At 42.7% G+C, this 27,786-nt stretch overlaps 1 protein-coding gene across 1 annotated transcript in view; it reads right to left on the bottom strand.

Moving 5' to 3' along the window:
• SLC16A7 (solute carrier family 16 member 7) overlaps positions 1–25,257 on the bottom strand; it is a gene marked incomplete at both ends in the record, with an annotated part of 54,800 nt that extends 29,543 nt beyond the window's left edge. Inside the window, 1 exon segment of the mRNA XM_080935643.1 lies at positions 25,038–25,257. Within this exon segment, the coding sequence (XP_080791769.1) occupies positions 25,038–25,257 (220 nt within the window).
• Between the last annotated feature and the right edge of the window lie 2,529 nt (positions 25,258–27,786).

The following is a 27,786-nucleotide window of genomic DNA, read 5'->3' as shown; positions in this document are numbered from 1 at the left end:
GCAGCAATCTGAACACGGTGGTTCTTCATTCCTCCGCACCCCAAAATTAACGGTAAACCAACAAATCAATAGTGTAGAGTTATCACTCGCAGCTCCTGACCGGCCTCAGGAGCCCCCGAGGGTTCAAGTCAATGCCTTTTTGCTTCTTGCAAGAGCTCTAAGGCTGAGTGGGGATGTTAGTAACCTCAAGCTGTGGCTACATTAGATGTGACCCTAAGAATAGCATATCCTGCTCTTCCTTCTTTAGAAATGGAGCATTGCACCCCATAACCAGAGTTGCTTTCTCCACATTCAAATATCAATTCAGTTCATTACTTTATGTGTACAGTGTTTTACCTGCATGTGTATGTCTGTGCATCAACCTGCATACATGCCTGTTGCCAGTGGAAGCCAGAAGAGGGTGCTGGTTCCCCGTAACTGAGCATTGGTGAGCTGGCATGTGAAAGCCATGTCCTCTGGAAGGGCATCCCTCGCTCTTAACCACTGAGCCCTCCATTCTGTCCCCTTTGGCATGATTTTTTAAAAGTAAACATTTGTAAGAAATCACCATAAGGTTATTATTCCTAAGACTCACCTGGAGTAAAGTGCTAAGGAGGAGGAGGCCCAGCCAAGCTCTGAGAAGCTTGCTTCCTCACGGCACTTTTGCAAATACAGAAGCTTTTCACCGTGTTCCAGTGCCTTCCACCCTGTACGGGGGGTGGGGGGGATCTTTGGGGCTGCTCTAGACACAGATGTCACTAACAGCCTTTGAGGTCCTCAACTGATTATTTTGCACTTCAAGGTCACCAGTCTTAGAACTTAAGTTCAGTGTGCAGTGGCCTTTTGCCTGTGGCAAGTTATCGGTACCTTCCTTCCTCTAAGGCATGGCTCGGCCGTGTGGCCCTAAGACTACCAGCTGTCCTTAGCGAGATATAAGTCAGAGCGAACACCAAGGAAAAGGCTGGAAACCTGGCAAAGAACCTTCTACAGTTTAAGACCAAGAGCAGATGCTTGGCCTAGGCCTGAGTTTGGAGTTGGTAAATAGATTTTCAATAACCTCCAATAAGAACTGTGTAAGAAATGGGCAGGTCGTCTACCTTTAAAGACCTGAAAGGGCACACGGAGATGTGAGGAAGGAAACTGTTAATGAGGAAATGGCTGGAAGAATTTTTTTAAGACTTACAGGATCCACTGTTAATTAGAAATAAGATGAACATTTTGACAGGAACCATCTTTATCAGCCTTTGAGAAAGAGTTAGATGAGTCAGCGGTCCCTCACTAAATTTATCACAGCAGCCGAGAGGGTAACGATGCTTGAGAGATAATGTAGTTCCATGTTTGCTTTCAGAGGGCAGGGCTTCCTCCTGGCTCACCTTCGTCTACAACCTTGATAACAGTCCCGTTGAATGTGCTCTTTGTCCTGCTCCTGGTGCCACGGCGGCTCCACGTACTCTCAGAACCAGTTCGCCCTCGGATGTTAATACTTAATCTCTTAAAGTCTTGGCTAGAATAAAAGTCAGTAGCCAAATGTTATGATCTACTGTCTCCGTGAGCCCCCTTGTCTCCTAGCTGCTCAGGCATCCTCTGTGGTTCGCAAGCAAAACTGCTCTCTCTCTCCTTATAAAACAAAAACAAACCAAACAAAATTAAGCCTTCAAATTTCCACGATCCTTCCTCTCTGCCTATCTCACAGCGGTAAATAACTTTCCCCAGACTGTCTCCTTGGTGCACACAAGACCTGTTTCAGCCTTCAGGAGCATCCCTCAAGCTCTCCCTGCCAATCCAAGCCAAAGTAGGGCTCAAGAAGCCCTGTGCAGGATGCCACACCCAGTGTGACTTTCCTGGTCCCCGGAAGTCCTTGAACAGCTCTTGTTGACCTTTACAATCTGTAGTCTTCAGTGTGTGCCCTGTCAGGAACTTGTCTTTTCTTACTGCGGCGTTCAGAAAGAGGTTAGGGCAGATAGCAGCTCTCGTGCTGACGTGGACGCATTGCATTAATCCAGTATCTCAGACAGCCAGGGGTTCCATGAGAATGTAACATATTAGTCTTTCTTTAAAACGACTTAGTCTGTTTTATTGTTTTCAGATTATACAAAATTATATTTCTCCACTCTCTTTTCCCCAACCCTCCTTCGGATGCATGGCCTCTCTCTTTTTTTTTCATATATTCGTATATATTCCTCTATGACGTTACATGTACATGTGTCTGCAGGGCTGACCTCGGTGGGTCACTGTACCACCTCTCCCCTTCCCAGTTTCCGTAGCTGCCTGTAGTTCTTTGCCTGTGGTTACAGCCTCTGCAACTTCCCCTGTCTAGTTCTTGTATAAGCGCACAGATAATACGGCGAACTTTTGGGAATGGCAGGCACTGTCACACGGGGCAGCGGCACCGCATTACCAGGCTCTTTGTCCCGTGCACGGCCATTTGTACACTGCTGGGAAGCATTGGCTTACGGAAGACAAGGCACATGATGCAAAGAGAGGAGGGGAAGCTGTGTGCACTGGTGCTGTGATTCCTCAGTAGGATGTCCTCAGATGACCCCAGAAAGCATCCACTAACCCTGCTAGGCCTTCAGGGCAGGGGACTCTGCAGCGAGAGTAATGAAAAGAGTGACAGGAACCAGTCTAAAGTATGGTGACCTTAAGATCTCAAGTCATCGTGGAAGCTAAAGCAGGAACGTCCGTTGTGCACACACACTGACTTAGGTCCCAGGCCCTTTTTATATCACGGCACAGCAACAGAGTCAGCACTGCCCATAGCAATGGAGGCGCCACGCCAACGCTGCTACTAATCAAATGCCGAAGAGGCCAGTCTCCAGTCAAATCACTTAATGGCCTTACCAGAGGAAGGAGGCTTTCTCAGACGGCGCTGATTGTGTTCAAAGGCCCATCACTGAGCAAAGATAACGTCTGAGAACTCCAATAACCTCCTGGAGTTTGTCTTCCTCGGCAAGGTAATTAAGCAATAAGCAAAACACTGGCAATTTATAAAATGCTGTGATGTGCTGAGACTAGAGCAACACCTACTACAGAAAGTACAACATACACCCTTTCTGGAGAAAAGAATCATGATAGGTATGCATTATGCAACTCTTTCAGGAAGGTGGTGGTGGCACACGCCTTTGATCCTAGCACCCAGGAGGCAGAGACGGCAGGATCTCAGAGTTCGAGGGCCAACAGGGCTGCACAGAGAAACCACAGCTGGAAAAGGCAAAACCAAACAAGCAAACACCCAAACAACCTAAAACACTAAGCCCCAAACAACTGATCCAAAACCAGTGGTAGCTGCATGATTAAATAAAGGCAAACCCAGTGAAGATGGTCTGGCTGTTGTTTGTAGGAACACAGCCATAGTTTCCCGTGATGAGGCAAAGCTCAGTGCATAAAGCAGGAGAACGCTTTCAGAGAACCGGTAAGTGTGCAAGCTACTCCCACATGCTTACACGATTACACGTTTCTTCCCATGTTTTTCTCTTGAAATGGGCATATTTTTCCATCGCATGTTAAAGAATAAAACTCTCCACAAACTGAACTCTTACTCCTCACAAGCTGAAGGGAACCGGCTCGCTACTGAAGCCGAGGAATCACGCATTGGAAACAAACTGGCCTCCCTTAAGCTGCAAGCTCGCCGGCATCAGGCAGTACCATTACTGGGACCACCTTCGGTCTCAAGAGTGATATCGTTATTCTGCAGCTAGAGCCCATTAAATGATTCGATGAAAGGCACCAACTTCAGAAGAGGTACATCTCAGACTTGTGATAAGAATAGGGCTGAGGTTTTCTAGCACGAACGTCTTCTGACATGAAGAACTATGCTCTGAGGTAAAAGATAAACATGCCTCAAATCAAACTTCTAGGAGACCAGTAGTAGTGTGCTATTCACACAGTAGCTGGTTTCAGGCTGAATCACAAAGTGCAAAGGGGGTGTTCAGATTATATTCATGAGCCATGAAAAAATGATCTTGCCTTCCTTTTCTGTATCATGCTCTAAATTCTTTTGAAGATGATTTTGTTACATGGGAAATCTGGAAGCTTCAAGCTGTATTAATAAAACAAACAAATAAAAGAAAACTAGAGGACAATCAGGATTGAATGCAATTGGGGAGTATTTAAAGATTTGAACAATGTTTTAAGATTATGAACATCATGAAACATGAATGATTCTGTTGAAATGCTTAACATGTGAATAAGGTCTAGCTGCATAAAAAGAACTCTTGAGTGATATAAATTAGCAAATTGACAATGTCAGTTATCTTAAAAAAAAATTCAGTATCTTTCTGGCTCTAATTGAGCCTCTGACACTCTGTTTATTACCTCGACCTCCAGAAAGTCAGGCTTGAATTCAGATAAAAACAGATATACACCGAAGGAACATGGGGTTACCATTTAAGTGTGTTTGAACACCTGTCAGAACCCTTCTTGAGCCTTCCTTGTGTTGGCAACTGCAGAGTATTTGTTCACGCAGATAATAAAGTTGCCTTTTCTTTGTGTGAATTGTAAAAGTCACTTCTTTTACACAACAACACACCCCCTTTGTAAAATTGGTATTGGCAGGGGGAGGGCACAGAGCCTGGGGTGGCCAAGTCTGACAGCTAACTGTAACTGGCTTGGGCACGAAAAGTGATTTACTGGAGTGAGTGGGGTGATCAGTTAGTTGTCCATAAAAGTCAGGATGAAATTTCACTTCAGCTCCTATGAAGGCCCTGATACAGTGGTAGGAAAGCAAGCGTCGTAAGGGTTTGAGTAAATGAAGATGTGCATGAAGACAGGAGTGAAATTCCTGGGGAGAGCTCCACGTGTAAGAAAGGGCACCCCAATCCAGAGTGGGAAGGAAGGTCTCGGTTATGCAGGGCTGTCCTCTGTGCTGTGCCCCCTGTGCTTGCTTTGGTTCATTATTTTAAAAACTCATGGAGAGTCAGGAACAATTACATTTTACAACACAAACATAAAAAATATGCTAAGTGCATTACAGGCTAAAAGGGACTCTATTTTCTTCTTCCTCCTTCTTCGGCTTATTCTTGTTCTTCTCTTCCCCCTCCTGTCTTCTCCTCTTCTTTTTTCTCTTTCCTTCTCCTTTCCCCTCTCCTTCCTCCATCTACCCTGTTCCCCCGTGTGTGTGTGTGTGTGTGCACGTGTGTATGTGTGTGTGCTTGTGCTATTAGAACCCACTTTCAGTGTCTGAAGATTTCTTCTTTTTATTTTATATTTCCTCTCGCAGCCTATAATCCACACATCCCAATGTTTTTGCTGATATAAATATCACTTGACTCCCTGTTTTATAGTGAACACAATGAATCCCGCCCGTTCACATACCTCTTACTGAGAGAGTTAAGGTTTTACCTCCTATCCCTTTGTTCTGGATTACTTCTTGCTCTGAAATGCCATGGGAGCATGAAACAATGTTTGTTTATATTTTAGAAAAGCACCCAGTCACTTCCAGAGTACCTTCCCTTTGTGGTGCAGGTCATATGATCTTTGATGAAGGAGTCAAGAGTGACATAAGTAAACAGTTTGCAGATGAAGGTGTCAGGTTCGCATGGTCGAGCCTGCTTGCATAAGAGTCACGTGGTTAGCACACAAAGGAATAGAGATTAGAGTGCCGTCTGCGCATTTCAGGTCCACCTTGCTTAGGAACACGGAACTCCATGATGGTTACCAGGCATTCATCCGGGACTCCTCCCCTCCACCCCCTGCCTTAGAAGGAATGACAAGCAAAGGTGCCAGGCTTGCTTTTCTATAGCAGGTCTTGTGATCTCTGCCAGCCTTTTAACCTTCTGGAGTTCAGTTTTGCTATTTGAAAAAGGATGATGCTAACCCACCCAAACCCCTCAGCTAAGCGCATGGACAGATGCCCTGCAGATGGAGGTGATACGGTTAATGCTTCTACAAATGAAACATCTCACCATTTTCTGAGACTGAACTGGCAGAAAATGGAAGGTCTTAGTACAGTTGGTGTTTTGATTTGTAAGTTGAATTTATATAAGAATACCACATACAGAGTCAGACCTGCAGAAGCACGGATTACAATCTATCAGGAAGAATTAATTAAGTAATTAATAAAGGAAAGGGGAGTGCTGGTGGGGATGTTGTCCATTGGACTAATTCTTGGAGAAATTTAGTATGTTAAAGAACGTGAGGTCCATGGCATCTTTGTACATGTGCAGAAATGCTGGATGAATACAAAATGTTACAGGGTAAGTGTCAACGGACTGTAGGATCCTGGAACGTCTTTAAAGTGACCATCAAAATCCTAATTTATTAGGATAGAATAGAATCAAACAACACAAGTCTGAATAATAAGTATCTCAGGAGACAGTTGCTGACCTTATTAATGCTAACTGGGCTCTAAATAGCTCTTAAAAATAGTTAGAAAAAGCAAAGAAAAGAAATGTATTTTGCCCAGATGTATGACTACCCACTCATTTTTTCTTAATCATTAATGTGATGACTTTATTAATATTTCCTTTGTTTCATCAGTATTCAGAAGCAGCTACATTTACTATGCCCATATTGTAACACCTCTCCTCGCATTTATGATACATTGATGGAATGTGTTATTGAAAGGAAACTGAAACTCCAACAGGTCACCATTGTAGGCACTGTGCTTCTTGGCTGCTTTTCCTTTGACATAAGGCATGGGGCTTTCTGTGTACAGGTATCAGAGGACACAGGAAGGTGGTGCTGAGGACAACGCTCTTACACAAGGCACTAGAGGTTGCTTGTGCCTTGAGCACTGGAAATCCACAAGCTCTGACAAGAACAAGAACGTGTGGAGCAAGAATTGCGAGGGAAGGCCTTGAGTATTTCCTGGAGTGCTGACTGGAAGGCTAGGGTCTGGAAATCGCAAGCCCAGATTCCCAGTCAGTACTTTTCCATCCCCTGAAAGAATGATCGCCCTCCCATGGTTCCTTTTACCTCAGACAACCTGATGGCTTCATGCAGGGGTCAAGCCCAGTAATATGACCTCCCTGGGCTATGTGCATGCTGGGAGTAACTCTTCCTCAACTGTCAATCTGCATTCGGCTGCCTAATTTTAAAAGTCCAGTTTTAAGTCATCAATTGCTTCGGTTTGAGATGCATATTAACAAAGATGGTCTGTTTACAGGAAGATGATTCATTTCCTCTCACATAACCATTGTGAAGCCACAAAAGGATGTGATTGGTAAAGTGTTTTATCTCTTCAGGCTTCCAAGGAGATTCAAGAGGATACCGGTATTGCTATCTGCTTTCTAAGTTTCACCTACTACTCCCTCTTTATTTGAGATAGCTATACTGTTCTCTTCAGTGCCCACTGGAGCAGAACCACTTTGGAAGGATAGAATAACCGTCAAGGATGGTGTCATGTTTCCAGGCCGGAATCACAACTGGATGTGAATGCCACTTATTCCTCCTGAGGGTGAGGGTGATGTCCAGATGCACTTTTGTTTTGCTCTGGGAAACAGATCTCTGACAGATCCTCTTGATCCTTGGCCACCAGAACATGCCTGGTGAGTTGCTGACAAGTCCCTGCTTAAGATCACCCACCCCAACCCTTCCTCCTCTCCTTTTGGTAAGTACATTAGCTTAGTGTGACTGCGCGCGCAGAACTACGGCTCTCTGCTCTTTAGGTGGTTTTGTGTACTCTGCAGCCAATCTTTTATGTAGAGACCGAAAGCCTATATCCCACCATCATCTTATTTCCAAGTGCCATACTATATATAATCTGTGCTCAAGTAAGTAATGTTCACTGAACCCTATTATAGAAGGAAGACGCTGAGAGACTCTAGGTCTAAGCTCAAGACTGTGAAGAACAAAATCCAGGGACTAGCAGCCCTGACAGCTAAATGACAAGAAATCTAAAACTAGAGATTAGAATTCCTGTTCCTCTAGAAAATACCATGCTGAGTGAGGTAACCCAGTCACAAAAGAACACACATGATATGCACTCACTGATAAGCAGATATTAGCCCCAAAGCTCAGAATACCCAACAAAAAGTTCAAAGGCCTTATGAAGATCAAAAAGAAGAAAGGCCAGAATGTGGATGTTTCAGTTTTTCATAGAAGGGTGAACAAAACACTCACAGGAGGAAATACAGGGACAAATAGAGGAGCAGGGACTGAAAACTGAGGATCCAGCCACCAATCCCAGTCACCACTGCTGACGTCAAGTGCTTACTAGTAGGAGCCTGATATAGATGCCTCTTTAGAGGCTCTGCCAGAGTCACAGGACTGAAGGAGCTGAAAGGGCTTGCAACCCCATGGGAAGAACAACAATATCAACCAACCAAAACTCCAGAGCTCCCATAGACTAAAACACCAACCATTGAGCACACATGGAAAGACCCATGGCTCCAGTTGCATATGTAGCAGAGGACAGCATTGTCTGGCATCAATGGCAGAAGAGGCCTTTGGTCTTGTGAAGGCTTGTTTTCTTAGTTTAGGGGAATGTCAAGGCACTGAGGTGGGCATGGGTGGTTGGATGTGGGAGCACCTTCATGGAAGCAAGGGAAAGGGGAGGAGGAATGGAAAGGAAGGAAGGGGATGACATTTGAGATGTGAACACAGAGAATACCCAATAAAAAAAAAAACAACAAATTAAAAAAAAGTCATATTTTGACAATGGAAGATTTCTCAGGTATTAAAAAACAATGAATTTACAGGTAAATGGATGGAACTAGAAGAAAAAAAAAGTATCCTGAGAGGGGTATCCTAGACCCAGAAAGAGAAATATGGTAAGTATTTGCTTATATGTGGATGTTAGATGTTAAATAAATTATGTCCAAGCAACAATCTATATAGGCACAGAATTTAGGTATAGAGTAAGGGACTATGGGGTATAGACAATTCTGGATAGTGATGGGAAACAGAAGAGATGGTTATGGATGGGGGATGCTGGAACAGAGCATCAAGTAAGGAAGAGGAGGGGCCAGTGGGAAAATGGAGGGAACACAGTGATATGCAATTAAAAACTGAGATTGATTTAAAGAGTAGTGTGGAAACCTAAGACAGTAGAATCTTAAAATACATACACATAGGAAGTTGATGTAAATGAAATCTCTACATAGTCGGTGAGGTAGAACCACAGCTGGGTATAGCTCATCTCTAAATGAAGCTTCCACTACACAGAATGGGCTACATCTAATTGAGTTGTTGAAAATCAGTGCCCAGGAAACCCCAAACAACCCAGGCAGGCCGTCATTCAAACCATAGGTGCAGAGGCCAAAATGTCCTTGTGCGCACAAAGAAGCCATGGAGATGCCAAGGAAGTTAAACGCATGGGTATTATTTCTAAGTCAACAAGTGCCCAACCCATCGATGGGCAAAGCCAACGAATGCCTTAAGGTTCGCTGTGTTCATGGGGCTGAGTTAATTGTTACCTAAAAACAATTTGAAAAATTATGTTATACTTAATTATAGAAAAAAATAAACAAGCTGATGTCAAAAAAAAAATCCTGTTCTTATACATGTGATTAGAGTCATGGGTTCCCCCAAAGGGTCCTCGTTGGTTGGTGGTTTAGTCCCTGGGAGCTCTGGGGAGTCTGGTTGGTTGATGTTGTTGTCCTTCCTATGAGGTTGCAAACAGGAGGAGAAGCCCTTGGTCCTGTGAAGGCTCATTTCCCTGGTGTAGGAGAATGCCAGAGAGATGAGGTGGGAGTGGGTGGGTGGGAGGGGGAGCATCACCATAGAAACAGGTGGAGGGAGGATGAGAGGGGGGAACTCAGAAAGGGATAACATTTGAAATGTAAATATATAAACTATCCAATACAAAAAGAAAAAACAGAAAACGGTTTTTCCTCTGTAGCCTTTTTGTATTATTTGTTTTATTTTTTGAGATTATAGTTCTGTTGCCCCCTCTTCTCTTTCCTCCCTCCAAACCACCTAAAATACCCTTTTAATGTTCCAACGTGTTCAGTTACACACTCACAGTGAGCAGGGGTCAGAACATAGATCCTACAGTGTGCAAGGGCAGTGAGGATAGTGCGAAAGCTGTAGGAAACTAACTAAATACCAGCTTACCTGTCATAATGTGTTTAATCAGTAACCCCCATTTCTTCTACTCCCTTGATCTTCATTTCCTATTTTTTATGGGACATTTTATGTATTTACATTTCAAATGTTATTCCCTTTCCCAGTTTCCCTCCAGAACCCCCCTATCCCATCCCCCACTGTCCTGCTTCTATGAGGGTGCTCCTAAACCCTCCCACCCACTCCCACCTGACCTCCCTGGTGTTTCCCTACTCTGGGGTATTGAGCCTTCACAGGACCAAGGGCTGCTCTTCCTATTGATGCCTGGCAAGGCCATCCTCTGCTACATATGTGGCTGGAGCCATGGGTCCCTCCATGTGTAATCTTTGGTTGGTGGTTTAGTGTCTGGGAGCTCTGTGTTGTCTGGTTGGTTGAAATTGTTGTTCTTCCTATAGGTTGCAAACCCCTTCAGCTCCTTCAGTCTGGGTTTGGTAGCTGTATATAGGATGGATCCCCAGGTGGGACAGTATCTGGTGGCTTTTCCTTCAGTCTCTGCTCCATACTTTGTCCCTGTATTTCCTTTAGACAGAAGCCATTCTGGATTAAAAGTTTGGAGATGAGTGGGTGGCCCCATCCCCCAACCAGGGGCTTTAGCTAACCTCTGGATATGTTCTCTACAGGTTCTCCCTCCTCTTTGTTGGGAATTACATCTAATCTCATCCCTGTGGGTTCTGAGAGCTTTCCTGGAATCTGAAAATTTCTGGTGGTTCCCCCGCAGGCCCCCATCCCCCATTGCTGCACACCTCTATTCAAATTCCTGACCCTTTGCATATCATATATTTTACATTAAAATTGGAAATTTTACTTATAGTGTGCATGTGTGTGTGTGTGTGTGTGTGTGTGTGTGTGTGTGTGCACAAGCGCATGCACGCAAGCAAGTACCACAACATCAATGTGGAAATTGGAAGATAGCTTTCAGGAATCAATTACTTCCTTCTGCCACGTGGATACCAAGTATCAAATTAAGGTATGTAGGCCTCACAGCAAGATCCTTTATCCAAAAGAGCCATCCTGGTAGCCCTTAGTTTCCCTATTCTTACATAGAACATCCACTTAAAAGAAACATGTAGCACATTTAAGACAGCTGTTAATTTACAGCTGCAAACTTTAAATAATTTGTGGTGTCAAAAGATTTTTAAAATGTTGCTTGACTGAATGCCTACTCTTTGTCTACCCAAATAGTACACTATCCTTACATTACTGAGTTTCCCAAATGGCTCGTGGTACGTTTGTAATGAATGCTGCGAAAATCATAAAATTAGCTGCATGGACCCATTTTAGCAGAGAAAAATATAAGCATGGTCAAGGTGGAAATGCAACCAGAATTCAGAATCTCTTCTGAACTCTAAACACCCTTCAATCATTTTCAGCCCTTGCTAAGATCCTGAGCTGGGCTGAAGTGGGCTGCCACAATGGGAGTTCTTTCTCTAGTTGAGGGAAAGTCTGTTCGATACGGTGCAGATTTGAGAAAGATGTTATGTTTCGAACAGCGCCATGTAAACTGTCAACACTCAAAAAATAAATTACAACAATAGCGTGTAGAAGGCAGTTCAGGGAGAAACAAGGGTGGTGTGTAACAGGTTATGGGGCTGATTTATGATGGTTAGTAAGGAACAAGAAAAGAAATGAGGAGCTCGCCGAAGGAATACCGAAGAGGCTGATCAGATAACTGCTTGTATTTCAGAGCTTGAGCACAGTGAGAAGGAAAAGCACATCGTATTCACCAAAGAGGATAATGATAATCTTCACTGTTAGTTTCTTCTGCTTTAGTAAAATTAAAAAGGAATAAAAAGGTGATCTCACATATCTCAGAGGATAATTCAGCAGTTTAGAAATTCTGTGAAACCAACAAAATATATTTGTGGAGAAATAAGGTTGGCTCTGGAAAAATTCTTTCTAACAGAAAATTTGTTCTTTTTTCATCAAACTTTCTCTCTCTCTGTCTCTCTGTCTGTCTGTCTCTGTCTGTCTCTGTCTCTCTGTCTCTCTGTCTCTCTGTCTCTCTGTCTCTCTGTCTCTGTCTCTCTGTCTGTCTCTCGGCATCCCCCTGCCCCCAACTACTATTTCTATTAATAAATATGGATCCGGGTCCACCAGGAAAACGTGATTGTGAAAGCAGTGGTGAACGGTCCTACACACGCAGAAGTCAGAACCATGCAAATGCTCTCAGTCCACGCTGCCCTGTGGACAGTGCCCGTGGACGCTACCCTGTGCCCTGCAATCATCTCTCTTCTGTAATGCAAGAAGGAAAAGCTCCCCGTGCCACGTACAAATCCAGGAATCATCATCATTACACTCTTTCTTTAAGTACTGTTCACGAATGTGGGGTGAAGAAAGGCTTCTAGCAAACTCTATTCATAAAGTTAGATGAGGACTCACCAGCATCCTTCTAGTCAGTTATGAATAGAGACAGAGGTGTCCCTGGACCTCTGCGCCCAGTGTTTGTCTTAGAATGCACACACTCAACGGTCATCAGAAAGTGCAATCTTTATTATCCCTTCTCACTGGAACAACGTGTGGTGATAATTTAGCTGTTCTTTACCAGGAAGTATAGTAAATGTTGCATAATTTATCCTTCCTAATACTTTCCTGAGTAAGAATTTCTAACAGGAATTTTTCTCATATTTATAGAACTTATACAAGACTGACTTAAATGTATAAACATTCTTAAGATTAAAAAAATTCTGTTGGACACACTTTTAATTAGGATGTCCTGACTGGAATTACTAATTGGTAATGCGGTTTAATTAAACCACATACCCAGTCACCTCACTGCTGAGTTCTAAGTTCCAGCCCTGTCCCTCTAGGCAGCTTGCCAAACCCCTGAGACCAAAGCATCCAGGCGTTTCCAGAAAATTGCGATCTGTCATACAGAGAGAGGTTTGTGTGCTCAGGGGATGATGCATTGTATTAAAATGTTCGGTTTTAACTCTTTTATTTGCAATCAATAGGATCCTACAGACAGTTTTCTCCTTTGCACACATGCAAATGTTCCCCAGAGCACACATACCTGGAAACTAGCCTGTGGCCTCGACAGTGCCCGTAGCTTTTGGAGAGACACCCGATATGTTCTTTGGCACAAGCAGAGGGTGAGAGCCTGCCGGTTTGCTCATGTGACCGCACCTCCAATTCCACCGTCACCTGATCCTCAGCAGAGGAAGGATGTGTCTGAGAGTCCTGTGGCTGCTCTAGCTTTCCACTGTCTCTGGATTCTCAGCTCAAGTTTTCCTAGAAAGAACCTGGCTGCTATGGCTGCTAATGGAGTCAGCAGGGTCTAACAGCAAAGCCGTATCAGGACACGGGGACTATAATGGCTAGTTTGGCTTAAGTCATTTAAGGCAGCAGCTTCTACTGTTAGCACCTCAAACGCCTGTGAAATACACATTAGGCTGCTATCCATGGTTCTCCTTTTCTCTTCCACTATACTTGAGACTTTGGATGTCTACACTATCTGTGTCCGGCTGGCAAGGAAGGAGGAAGGGCAGGCTGCACAGTGCCGATTTAGCAAGCAGCAGGCAAACCCTTCTCACACAGCAGGGAAGGGCAGAGTGGAAAGAAAACCCAAACCCAGAAGAGAATGGCAGTTGAAAATAAGCAATTACTGTTTGAGAAGGGTCTGGAAGGAGCAGGAGGGTTGTCAGGATTCATGAGAGCTCTCTGTACAGTTACTCTCTGACCTTATGCTAGCACACGGCTGCCGTATGCCATCTCTTTTCTTTTCTCTATTTTTTTTTTAAGATTTATTTATTTCATGTACATCGGTACACTGTCACTGTCTTCAGACACACCAGAAGAGGGCACCAGATCTCATTACAGATGGTTGTGAGCTACCATGCGGTCGGTAGGATTTGAACTCAGGACCTCTGGAAGAGCAGTCAGTGCTCTTAACCACTGAGCCATCTCTCCAGCCTGTGCCTAAGCCATTTCATCCCTTCAGTTTCTGGGAAAGAATTAACTTTAAACATTTCTGGGTGGCTTTGACACTGAAACACTGAGTCATTCCAAACATCCCAAGTCTTTGTTTTTCTCTCTTTTCTGCTCTTTCCCTACCATTCAGCATCTTCTTTTGTTCTTTCCATCTGTTTTCTCTGACAGCAGGTGTGCGAGTAGGTGTTCAGACCAACGTACAGCTTTCACCCCTTGAACTTCTACATGTCATTCCGGGAGAAAACCTCTTTTCTAGGGACAGGGACTTTTAGGGTTTTTTTATATGTGAACATTTAGCAATGATTATTAGAACCCAGGAGAATCCTGATATGCTCTTATTAAATCTGAAGGAAAAAAGAAACCCATGAAGGATCTGTACAACAAAACAGTAGTAACTCCTACACAATTGCAAGATGTATCTTGTATAGATACCGGAAAGAAATGGAGCAGAAGATGAAGCCATTTCTTGATCTTAGAGAGAATCATCAGACAAGGAAAACGGTGAAAATTGGAGGTGAAATGTTGCTGACACATTCTGGGAAGAACGCGTTGACACTGTGATTAAAATGACCAAGAGGGGAGGTAATAGGAGCCAAGGGCAGGGGGGACATGGGAGTGGAAGGTCTTCACGGTGAGATGAAAGTCTAACGTGGTTCAGGCACTGAGCCTGGGTTCCGGTGTTTCACAGACAGTTGTTGGGGAACAGAGATTATGAAATAACAGACGTCGATAGTAACCTGGACGACAACGGCTGGTGTTGTGGATGAGGGATTGGCAACAGAGGTCTGGAAAGTCATAAGTCACCGCATAAAGTTATAGGGGACTAGGGAACAAGCACAACATGCAGTGTGTAGCCTCGTTCACCCGGTATGAAGAATAATGCTGAGGACAAATGAAAACGTGCCAGGCAACGTGCTGGTCGGCCATCTGGAGGTGCTAGAAGGAAGCTTTGTAAGTTCAGGTCTGGATTCGGAGGAGATGAAGGCAGATGTTCATATCAAAGAAGTATCAATCTGGCAGGTATATAAGCTCATGAAAAAGCACAAGGTTCCTGGCCCAAGCCCTACACTAGCTCCAGCAAGAGGCAGTCTCCGTGTCCCAAATACCCACGACCAAGGCTCACTCCCGTACATCCAGAGTGTGGACCATCCAGCACCCAGGATCACCTTCGCAGGCGGAGGCCCAGGCATACCTACTAGGTCAGTGTTTGTAACTATAGACTTTGTGACGGCCTTACTTGGGTACAGGTTCCAGGTCCTCTCTCTTGGATCCAGGATCCCAGCCAATCTCGAAGGACCCAGTTAAAAGGTCTGTGGCAGTAAACATAGACTCTGCAAACAAGTCTGTATAGATATAGGTGCCAGGATGTCTGCCTTGTAATGTGGGCACTAGATAGCCTTGCCTAAAGATGCCATGGAAGTCTCCCTGCCTACAGTCTCTGTACTGGATGTCTAAGAAGAGTTTACCAGAGCAAGTTTGTCTTCTAACACTGCACTAAGACCTTGCTTCTAATATTCAGATGTCAATCTAAAAAAAAGAACTAAAAATAAATCCTGAGGTGTCCAGCAGTAAAAGAAAACAATCAAACAAATAACAAAAATGCATAAATACAGTCTTTCCCTGAAAAAAAAAAAGAGAGAGAGAAATATCTTCTCATCTCATAGACTATGGGACCAATCAGGTTAAGGCAACAGAATGCAGCATTATAGGCCCTTTTGAGATTACTGGTTATGAACTAACAGAGACCAGGGAAGCCAACTGTCTGGTTTTATTACTATTAATTTCAGAGATGCAAGGGTTAAATAAGCATAGAGTTATATTTAACCAACGTTTTGCCCTCACCGTAGATCCAAGAAGATTATCAAGTATGCAAGGAAGTAACAATTGCTTATCTAGTTCAGTGCCGTGAAACTGGAGAGCAGCGATGTGGTAACAGAAGGTCAATAGAATGTTGTAATACTAAAGACTGTGATGCTTGTGTTGTTAAAAAGTCAGGTAGTAGAGGATAGGGCCCTTGTGGGGAGAAAATAGGATATTATAAAATGGACCTGACTCCTGAAATTGTTCATCATTATAAGTGAGGATATGCCCACAGGAATAAGGGATGGTGAGAAGGTGGAGTACTGAAAGGAGGGGTGCTTAGATTGATCACTAAGATGATGATGACGATGCTGATGATGAGAGAAGCTATTTCTCGAGATAATATCTTGAGCTTAACAACATCTTAAAGATTATAATGGGACCTGGGATTGGAATATAACTAATTTTAAATGGTAGTCAATGCTCAGTTGCCATGAAGTGACTAGACACCATGACCAAAGCGACTCTCATGAAAGAAAGCACTTCACTGGGGGCTTGCTTACAGTTCCAGTGGCTTAGTTCATTCATCATGCGAGGCATGAATGGAGCTGGTGGAGTGACAGAGCTGAGAGAGAAAGACTGGGCCTGGCATTGGCTGATGAAATGGCAAAGCACTCTCCCAGAGACACACTTCCTCTAACAAGGCCACACCTCCTAATCCTTCTAAGTCTTTCAACAGTTCCTCTTCCCAGGGACCAAGGATTCAAATGCATGAGCCTATTGGGGTGGGAAGGGGGAGCGGAGTCTCATTCATACTTCCCCGTGTGGTAAAGAAAATATTAAATATGTGGAGCTATAGGCGACATACTTAAAGAATTACTGCGAAGAGATTTTTTTTCCCTAAGTGTATATATACCACATTGGTTTATATTTGTCTTCATTTTTATCTCTGGAATGAAAGTTCATGTTACCATGATGAATCCTTTTCAAAACAAATGATGTATTTCTATTGGCATGGGAACTAATTGTGCCTTCCAAAGCCTGGGCCATACTTTAAAGGAGATACAGGCCGAACTCATGAAGGTTGCTAGCATAGAGGAGGAGATTTAAAAAAAAAAACAAAAAACAAAAAACAAAAAAACAAAAAACAAAACAAAACAAAACAAAACCTAGTAAAGAATTTAGTCTATTATGACTAAAGGCAATAATAATGTGAGGAAATACCAAACGGGCTCAAAGTGACTGTCCTCCCTAGACTGTACTACTTGGTCAGACATGCCCTGTGGCAGTAAACATCTACAGAATATATTCAGCTTCATCACAGGAACAACACAGAGGAGGTCGAAAGAATAAGGAGGAGTATGAGGCTGAGAGATTATATGGCCACTAGACAGAAAAGTTAACAGAAGCACAGACATTACAGTCAGAGGATTAGAGGTCAGACTTGTTTCCAGCATTGTTTTATTTGTAGTAAACTAATCGTGTAATAATTATCAGAAAGGGATAGATTAACATGGGCATGAGGTACGAACAGAGAAAAGGCCACGAGAGAAACACCAAGAAGGTGATTACCTGCAAGGTAAGGAGAGACCTCACCAAGGACCAACTGGACTGAAACATGAAATTTGGACTTCCTGCCTGCAGAACCATGAAAGCAATTCCTCTGGCTTAAGCTGCTTGCTCTGCTGTGGTCTTTCTGGCTGTCCTGGGAGAGCCACACAACGCCTCAGTTCCTGTATTCATATTGAGGTTTCCTATGTCTATGAGGGCACAAAGCAAGAGGCCCACTGGGCATAGGATCATTTCTGTCTTCCTCCTCCTCCAACTTGCCACTGTATAGCAACCGTCTTAATCTCTATTGGGTTTCTGGAACCTTCTCTGCTCTGTTGGAACCTTTCTATACATTGTTTACTCTGCCTCAAACAGGTCTCTGGTGAAGGCATAATCTTCATCCTTCAGCTCTGAGATACTGCTTGGTCACGCAGCTACATGATCTGCTTTCACCACCAGATTTTGTGACGCTAACTCTGCTCCTTCACAGATCCACAGCACAGCCACAACTACATAAGACATTTTGAAAGCTAAGCATCTGATGGGCCATTAAAGTTTCAACTTGGCTATGCTTTTCACACAACAGATACAGAGTGGACATTCACAAAATAAGTCAATGAACAAGTTAATCATTTAAGACTTTATCACTCTTTGTAACATTGAGTAATCTAGATATCATTGTCTCTGATGACAACTAAAAGATATTTATGCAACTGGTGTGCAGGAAACAGTGGGCACTATCACCTCAGGACCAAATATATGCACAATGTGCTTGGTGTATGCCAATATGGCCCACTGAGCAAATTCTTGTTCAAGGATGGTCATCTAGATTAATCACATGTGCACAATACGTATATGATTATCTAAATGCACCTGGTAGACCTTCTGGGGTTTGGAAAGTTAAGAGGGAAGTCCTAGATGTACCAAACACAAGAGCAGAACTACCTTTGCTTTTACTGCTGCAGATAGAGCTTATTACATGAATTACATTAATGCGGTTATTATAAAGCACAAGGCAAAGGGCTATCATGGCTTTATTTAAATCTTAAAAAGAACAGCCATACATTGTTTGTTATGTCCACAAATCTGTGCTAAAACCTTTTGTGTCCCAGCCTCCAGGACAATGGGTTCAATGGTTTAATGTGTGTTTCCTTGTTCACAGTGGTGCATAATAAAACAATGCCCATTCTTTGTCATCATTTGGTTTTCAAATATCTCATCAAACAGATCTAGTTTCCAGGGGGCCAGTGCCTATTCTGTTCACCAGAATGACCGCTGGCATTTTCCCCTTCGAAGTGAATTAGAGGGGAAAGCATAAATAATCAATAATCATATAGATCAGCTTCTCAAATGTTGTATTTGGAAGTCCTGCATGCTCTCACCATTGTGTTACCTCTCAGCAGGGCAACAGACAAGGGCCGCACAACACCGCTGTCCTATTCCATCCCTGTTCATGCAACAAATCCCACAGTCATCAAATAACGCAGGCAGTTAGGACCAGTGTACACTGTCTACCTCTGCTTAGTGCTGTATTAATGGGATGACCACTCAGCTTGACCTATTTGCCGGAATTTGCTAGAACTCCGGGAGACCATATGGGCAGCCAGATGGGGTGCTGTAATTTAGTGCCATTATTCTAAGGATGAAGTAACAATGTATCAAAGTAATTTGCATTGTTTTCCACCTTTTCTGCATACCTGTTATTAGTTTCATTTTTAATTTAGACATCAGAAGGGAAGATAATGCCTTGCTACCAAAGCCCAGATGCCAACTAATTACTACAAGAGGCTCCAGCCCTGACATCGCAGGCCAGACCTCAGAACAACACTCTATATTTCCACGTGACCCCACTGCAGTGATTAATAGGTGGACGGCAAAGCCCTAATGAGTATGTCAGTTCTTAGATGTTCTCTAGGCAAATGCAGTCAGCACTGTGTTGAACATAACCTCAGTAACTTGGGAGAGACTCACGCTTTGCACTGAACTATCTGCCTTTTCACCTCATGGTCTGTGAATTTATTTATAATCATCAACCAAGTAAAGCCTATATAAACAGAGGTCTTCCCCACATAGGAAAAAAGTCAAAATATGTTGAATCAGTTATTGAGTTTGCCTTCTATAAGGAACTGTGATGTTAAACATAAACTGGAGCAGTTTCAGAGATGTGTGTTAAATTTCTTTACCGACGGAAATCATGATAAAATAGAATTGTGTGTGAGGCCTAGAACAATTCACTTTTGATAGAAGACTTAATAGTCACTGCAGAACATTTTTTCAATCACACTTGGAAAAAGAATCTATTGACGGGTAAAAATACTAACTCCTATGCCCTAACTGATCAAATCAATCTGACTTCTAAATTACTAAATTACTGAAAAAGAAATGTTTATTTTCATTACTGCTTGTGAGGCCAAGAATGTGAGAGAAGATAGGCCCTGTGCCTATGGGAAAAACAAACACTATTGTTTTGATAAAGGAATGTATTGATTAAATAATGACTCCTATCAACACTCTGCTGTGCCCATGGGTGTGTGTCTCCTGAAAAACCACCTCTCACAGGAGATGGCGACTAATAAGGAGACTTGGAACTCCACAGTGGCAGACAGTGAGAGATTTGAACACTGAGTCCTAAAGGGGATGTCCACCGATCTCCTCCCCTTTGAGGACCAGGGAACTGTGGAGCACAACAGCAGGGAGATGCTAAGAGCCAGCGAGGACAGAGGACACCGTGGAAGTCCCTTCCAGACATAAGAGGACTAACACACGTACAAATGGAGACCATGGCAGTGTGCATGGGGCCTGCACAGGTCCAAGCCAGAAAACGTCCCAGTGCTAAGAGAGGAAAGGAGACAGGAGCTCTTCATCCCTGAACATCCATCCCTGATTGCCAACTGCTTGAAGAGAAAGAGTGAGTTTTTGTGATGGTGTCTGACTGGGTATCCAAGTGGCCAGCAGTGGATTGCTAGCACAATTACAACTCAAAGAGATCTTGGTAGACACTGGAAATGACAGGGGTCATGAGATGGCTCAGTAGGTGAAGGAGCTTGTTGCTAAGTTTGACAGCTTGAGTTCAACACTCAGTACCCATATTCTGGAAAAAGAACTGGACCCTGCGAGTGTCCTTTGACCTTTACTCTTCACACACACACACACACACACACACACATACACACACACACACACACATTATACTGCAAATGAAAGCAGGTAATGAGACAGGTCATGCATGAGAATGTTAAGAGTAGGCACTAGGCACATCTATAAAGACAGACACCGAAGTCACAGGGAGAAGGTATAGGATTTATTTCTGAAGTAATGAAAGTATTCTCAAAGTAACTGGGGTCGTATTTATACAGCATTAAGATTGTACCACAAGCTGATTGATTTTTACAAGTTAAATGAATGAATTGTACAGTATGCAACATACATCTTATTAAAAGCACTGCTTCTAAAGGCATGCGCCTTTCATCATGAGCTTACACACATGCATCCTTTCTGTTTACCTTCCGGTAGATTAGTCAGTGACCCATCAATGAGAGATCATTAAAGACTAGTGCAGTCTAGGGTGATGTGACAGTTCTTGTGACTCCATCACCATGTGTCCTACTGTCCTGTTGTCCTGTCATGTGCCCTGTTGTCTGGACTGATCATTTTCTGTTACTTGGACCTATAAATGTATTCCTTTCCCTTTTTGATAATAATAAACTTATGTAATTTCTCCTCTCCGTTCCTCCCATCAAACCATCCTATATGCCGCTCCTTGTGCTCTTTCCAAGTCATACCCCTTTCAAATTAGTTGCTGTGATGTTTATCCAGATAATTTCTTAATATAAAATTCTTAATGTGAAGATGTACTACTTTTACTAGTATGAAATGTATTTATTTTCGTTTAATTTCATATTTTATTACTGTGAGCATTTTTAATTCAAATATGATCTTGCTTCCTCCATTTCCTTCCTTCCATTGCTCCCACTTCTCCTTTTGACTCTGACTCATGAACTCTCCTTAATTATTCCTGTTGAGCATGCACAAGTGAGTACAAAGTGTCCCTTGGATGTGTCCCTTGGATGTGCACATCTTGGGACTGACAACCTGGTAATAGGTGACCTTAAGCAACATGGAGGCTCATTCCCAGGGAATACTGATTCACCCTTTCTTGTCAGTTATCAATTGCTAGTCGTTCTCACCTAGAGGTGGGGCTCTGTGAGATGTCCCTGTCCACACTGGAATGTCAGCTGGTATTGAAATGGTTTACATCTTGTTTAGACATATTGTTGAGATATCCTAAATGAAGCATCCCTGATGTATTTACAAGACACCATCTCCCAAGAGACCTCCTGGATCATTCATTCATTTATTCGTGGGTCAAGTTATAGTTTGTTTGTTGTTATGTTTTGTTTTGGTTGGTTTGGTGTTGAGACAGGGTCTCCCTACACAGTCCTGGATGTTCTGAAGCTTTCTTTTCAAACCAACTCACCTTGAACCCACAGAGATCTGCCTGCCTCTGCCTCGGCAGCTTGGATCCAAATTAGGTATGTGCCACTACATCTGGTCCCTTTATTTGTTTGAGGCAAAGTCCTGGCTGACTTAGAACTTGCCACAGAGCCCAGTGAACTTCACACTTGTGAAACTCCTCTTGCCTTTGCCTCCTGAGTCCTGGGACTCTGGGTGTGCACCAGCAAGCCTGACACAAAGTGTTTTTACTCAAAGATAAAAGCTTGGCTATAAGGATAAGACATAAAATGTGGACAGTATAATCAATGATGTGAATGAATACACTACATGGAGCAGTGTGTGTTACAGTTTAATGGTTTTTGTGTCCTCCTCCCACCACACAAAAGCCTGGGACATGTTATACGTACTATTTTCTGCATAGCCAGCAATGACTTGCACACAGTGGCAGCCCCTATAATTGAGTGTTTGGAGCAATGTTCCAAGGGCTTACTTGGATTTTTTTTTTCTAGATCTCACCATCATTAGCTCCTACACGCGCAATGTTTTTATGTGCCTTAAATCATTTTCTCACTTTAGACAGAGCTTTTCTCTTCTATTACTCTAAATACCTTAATGATTTCCCCCAAATTATAAATACCAAATTACCATTGTATTTATTTATTGATTTCTAGAGTATTTATTTGAGGGGTAGAGATGCATTCCATTTGGTGGAGAACTTATCCAGTCTTTATGCCTGTGTTTGACCCCAGACTGTATACCCTGCACATGCTAGGGCACACTGCTACCCCATACACTGAATGTAGGGACAGAAGTTCAAGATCTCCTTATATCCTCAACTATAAAATGAGATCAAGGCCAGCATAGAATATATGAGACATGATTTCAAAACAAAGTTCTCTTTTGTGCCTCTTAAAATTTATACCATACACGTCTTAAAAAGAAAATAAACGTATTTGTAAGAGGAAACCATTTATACATGACAAGCCTAGCAAAATGTTCCTTAAGACATCACACTAATTTTAGAAAATGAAAATATTGAATTAAATGAGGTCTTTCTATCATTTTATACCCCCCCCATTCATCTATGTACCTCAAAGTCTATGCCATGACCATGACACCTCTACAAACCAGCTCTCCCTTGCTTGGGGACAATGACTGTTGAGTTAAAAATTCTGTCCAAGACATACTGGATCTTAGAGGAAGCCCGAGGTTATTGTGACCCCAACCTCAACATAAGGCAATAATCAGTTCTGACCAGTATAATGTAGTCAGAAATGAAGTTCATAAATCCCAAGGCTGGACGCTGAATGTGGAAGATGAGCTTTCTCTTTGCCTCAGACAGGGCGTACGGTTAGAGGTCAGCACAGGTCACGGTGTTAGGACAGGTACCCCAGGAAGCACTGAGTGAGCCTCAATGGGCTTACAAGTCCTGAAGCCACAGAGAAGTGTGGATGGTGTGTAAAAGGCTGAGAGAAGGTGACACAGGAGTAGATGTTAACTACACCAAATTCTGATTCATGACTCTAAGTCAAGAATATTTTTGAGAGAAAGCTGTGAACCGTAAAGCAGAACCTGATGTCCAAACTCAGTGGACTGATATCAAGTCTCTAGAGGCTTCCAATTCAGGTACGTGGAAGAGGCAGGGGGGAAACTGGATGTGTCTTAGTACTTACTTTGTCCTGTCAGGTTAAGGCAAATACGTTAGCTGAGCGGCGCATCATCACAGAACACTAGAGCTATGGGAGAACATGATGCACTGCACAATATCAAACATTTCTCTATAGAAAAAAAGAAATATTGAGTGCAGTTCTTAAAACAAGCATCCAAAACTTGTTCTAAGAGTTATTTTTTAAAAAAATCATAGTTTTTCAAATACGAGCTCAAACAGGATTGAAATGCTACTCTTGATACTCAATAAAAACTCAACGGTTTCACATGTCAATCTTACTCAATCCTGATTGATCTGGAATGATTAAAATATAGAAGGTAGAAAGCAAAGACTCACAACAACACACTTATCACATGGTGGGATTCCTTATGCACCAAATACTGCCTTCGGTAGAGCGTTGGAGAGATGGCATCTTACAGAGTACTCACTACGCCTCCAGGCCACATGGAACAAGTATCAGTGACGCAAAGCAAGAGAAGGCACTGGGTTTTCAGAACTGGCCTGGCCTGCCTCTGCCGTTCTGTCCCATACAGGGAGAGATGCGGGAGCACACCGGCTAAATGTCGGAAGGCTCGGGATGCATGTCCAGAAAAGAGCCACTTTGGGAAACTAGTTTGTATAATTCTTTCATCCCAAACCAGAAAGAAGAAAATCATCTCTTGGGTTCTTAAGAGGAAATATCACACTCATCAAGTGTGGAATGAGGCCCTGGCCAAGAGCAAATTCCGATAAACACTGGTTATTATTGCTAATGCTAACGTTCTGTGCCCATCGCTGGGAATCACATTACCTTTCCTTATACAAGAGAAACTGGCACCGGATCATTTAAATGATAGCTCCAAACCCTTGTGTTTGGATTCTATAACTGTCCCTTGAAGTTAAATTACCAGTTGACAAATGAGAATTCTAAAACCCATACATCTTAAGTAATGATTTATATGAGAAGAAAAAAATAATCTATAAAAGTCTGGTCTGCTGTTGAGAAGGTTTCAAAGACAACAGGTCACATGATAAGGAGAGACGTTCATTACTTCACACTCCGGTGTGAGGAGCTTGGATGGGTTCATTCTCTCTCATGGGTTGCACTCCCATTTAAACACAGACTCTAACAATATAATTGAAAGCAGCTGATTAAATAAAGCGACATCATGTTTCGAGTCCTGAAACCGTAGGGAATTATTCCATGTAAAACAGTGTGAGCATCTGCAGAAAAAGATGGTAGGAGGTACCACTCTGGGCAATACCGAGCGGAGTATGTTCTGGCCTTAGCAGCTGACAGGAACATAGATTTCCTTTTCACTCCAAAGAAAGCACACTGGTCAGCTATGGCTCTCATGACTTACAGTTCATGGCGGTCACTCCAAACCAAACAGCAGAATCGCTTGGAACCTTGCTAGTCCCACAAGCCTCATTTATACACATAATTCTCCATCCTAACAAATAATCCATTAAGACTCAAAATAGAGCAGACAGATAAGTCATGCTAAATCACCACCAACCATTAAACACGACGTTCTAATCATACTCTTCGATGGATTTCAGCTGATCGACGTGTGGGAGTTTAGTTTACGGACACAGTCGATCCGCACTGGGTAGGGATAGGGAACGGAACGCTCTTACTGCAGAACTCCCTTCGCGCCGAGAACCTTACCTCCCGCATACATGACAGCCAGCATGATGGAGGAGATCCACGCGATCTGACTGGAGGTGGTGTGGAATATTTCCTGGATGTCTTTGAAGAATACCGTGACAGCCTTGGGGAAGGCATAGGAAAAGCCAATGGAGATAAAGGATGCACAGACTACTACCCAGCCCCACCCTCCATCGGGAGGAGGTGGGTTTGGAATCGGTGGGGAAGAATCCGACGGCATTTCTTCGCTTCTACTGGAGACTAAAGCAACCTAGTAGACGAGAGATAACAGTTCATGGTAAATTTATATTTTTGTGATTTTTTTGCCCTTGATAGTTGCTAAAAGTACTACCCTTAACATAAATATGGCGTGATTTTTATTGACATACTCAGTATTTTTGTACCTTGGTAATTATTAGAAAATCAAAGCAAAACAAATGTTGGATATACAGCTTTGATTATTAAGAGGTGAAAGCTGAAAGCAGTTGATCATGGGAAGAAAACATAAACTGAAAGGCCAGGGAGAAAGCTAACTACTACACAGCAGAAGCTTTCTTCTGTGTGTGTGAAGGGTGTGGCTTGTGAGTGTGTGTGTGTGTGTGTGTGTGTGTGTGTGCAGTCTTAGCGGGCTCAGAGCCAACTGTACAAACATGTTCTGCACTCAGGGATTCCACACACCTGCAACATGGTACCTCATTTGGGGTCCACCCTACCATAAGAAAGCACCTGAGGTCTCTGATTCCATGGTCTGGATTTTCCTTTTGAATGTTCTACCCACAGGCACACAGAGAGATCCTCTGGTATGCTCTTTCTGGGTCGGATGTGCATACTATAATGTCCCCTTTATTAACACAGAGGCAGGAAGCTGAGGGCCCCTTGCATCTTTTTAATGGGGTCAATAATAGTATCTCACCAACTTTAATTATAAGATACGGGTTCACAGAAAGATTTTACTTTAAAGGGCAAATGAATGCTGTATGGTTTCTGGGCTACACGGTTTGTTTAGAATGTTTATCAAAATGAGTCTCCATGTCACTGAGGACAATGGCATAACTGAGCCTGGTGTCCAATGCACCTTCTTTGCAAACTAGCTGGATAGTTGCTGTTTAATGATGTCTATAACAGAAATTAGAATTCAAAACCCAGAACGAAAACAGTCTGGCAGTTATTATTAAAAACTGTGCATATTTATTTTTGTTACTGTTCTATGTGAACCTCTGCCTGATTAATTTAAATGATATTGTAATTTCATGAATCCCAGAGATACAACTGTACTTTTATATGAGTTAACTTTATTATTTTTATTGGCTGTTGTAGAGGTTTTTGTAGCTATACTAGTTTTAGACAATATAGAAAATGCATGAAATATAATAATAATTTGGAAAAATCAAAAAATTCAACTTTCGGCTGACACCATAATTAATACAAATTTATTATATTTTATGTTTCATTGTTTTCTTTTTAGCTCTATAGTATGTATATTGCTTAGTCATATGTTGAAAATTTTTAAAGCAGTCTGATATTACACTTTTAGAAGAACTTAAGAAGGAAATGACAAATGTGTCTCCAGTTATATTTGGGAGAGTCAGTGTTGAGAAATTAGTTAAACTGAGAATCTTCAAATGGTATGTTTCTTATTTCCAAGAATACACAGTGCAATAACAAGTTATTCCAAACTAAATAGAGAGGGAGGACGTGGGGATAGAGCCAAACACATCGACATGAAGTCGAAACTGGAGTCAGCAAGACACCACAGGTACAGGTGTTGGTAAGCAAGCCCGAAAGCCTCAGTTCAGTCCCAGGAGACTGCATGGTGGAGTGGAGCTGATTAACAACAGTTGTCTTCTGCCCTCCATACGTACAGCACACACACATACCACACACACACACACCACACATACACACCATACACACACACACAGAGGTATACAGGCATGCACACACACACACCACACATACACACCATACACACACACACACAGAGGCATACAGGCATGCATACACACACCACACATACACACCATACACACACACACACAGGCATACACACACACACACACAGGCATACAGGCATGCACACACACATGCATGGACATACACACCACACATACACACACACACACAGGCATACAGGCATGCACACACACATACCACACACACACACACACACACCACACTGCATACCACACACCCACATACATACCACACACACACAAACACACACACCACACATTCACACACACACACACACACAACACACACACACAACATACACACACAGGCAGGCACACATGCATGAGGCCACAGATGCACACACACAGGCATACACACACATGCAAACACATATTTTTGACTGTGAGCCTTATGCTTTGGGGTCTATATATGTTTCTTGTGCTTTATCTTTGGCTGTTTTTTTTTTTTTTTTCTCTTTGTCTGTTTTGTCCCATTCAGGTTTACCTGCTTTTATTTTATGCTATTTCATTATATGGTTCTCTCTCGTTTGGGAAATGTGTGTGTTCTCTAATTAAAGAGCGAAAGACAGGATGTGCATTGAGGCGAGAGATAGGAAGCATGTGAGAGCATTGGGGGAAGGGGTCATAGTCAAAATGTAGTGTGGAAAAACTGTTCAATTTTAAAATAAAACTACTTAATTCTAAAGAGTGAAAAACACTTCAAATTTCTGATCTCTTATGCTACCAACCTAACTGCATAATATTCAGATTAACCTGTAATGTAGTTATTGCTTATTAAAATACTGTGGATAAAGGGA

This window comes from Micromys minutus (assembly GCF_963924665.1).
Source record: "Micromys minutus genome assembly, chromosome: 22".
NCBI classification, from domain to species: Eukaryota; Metazoa; Chordata; class Mammalia; order Rodentia; family Muridae; genus Micromys; species Micromys minutus.
This window is presented reverse-complemented; position numbering and strand designations above follow the sequence as displayed.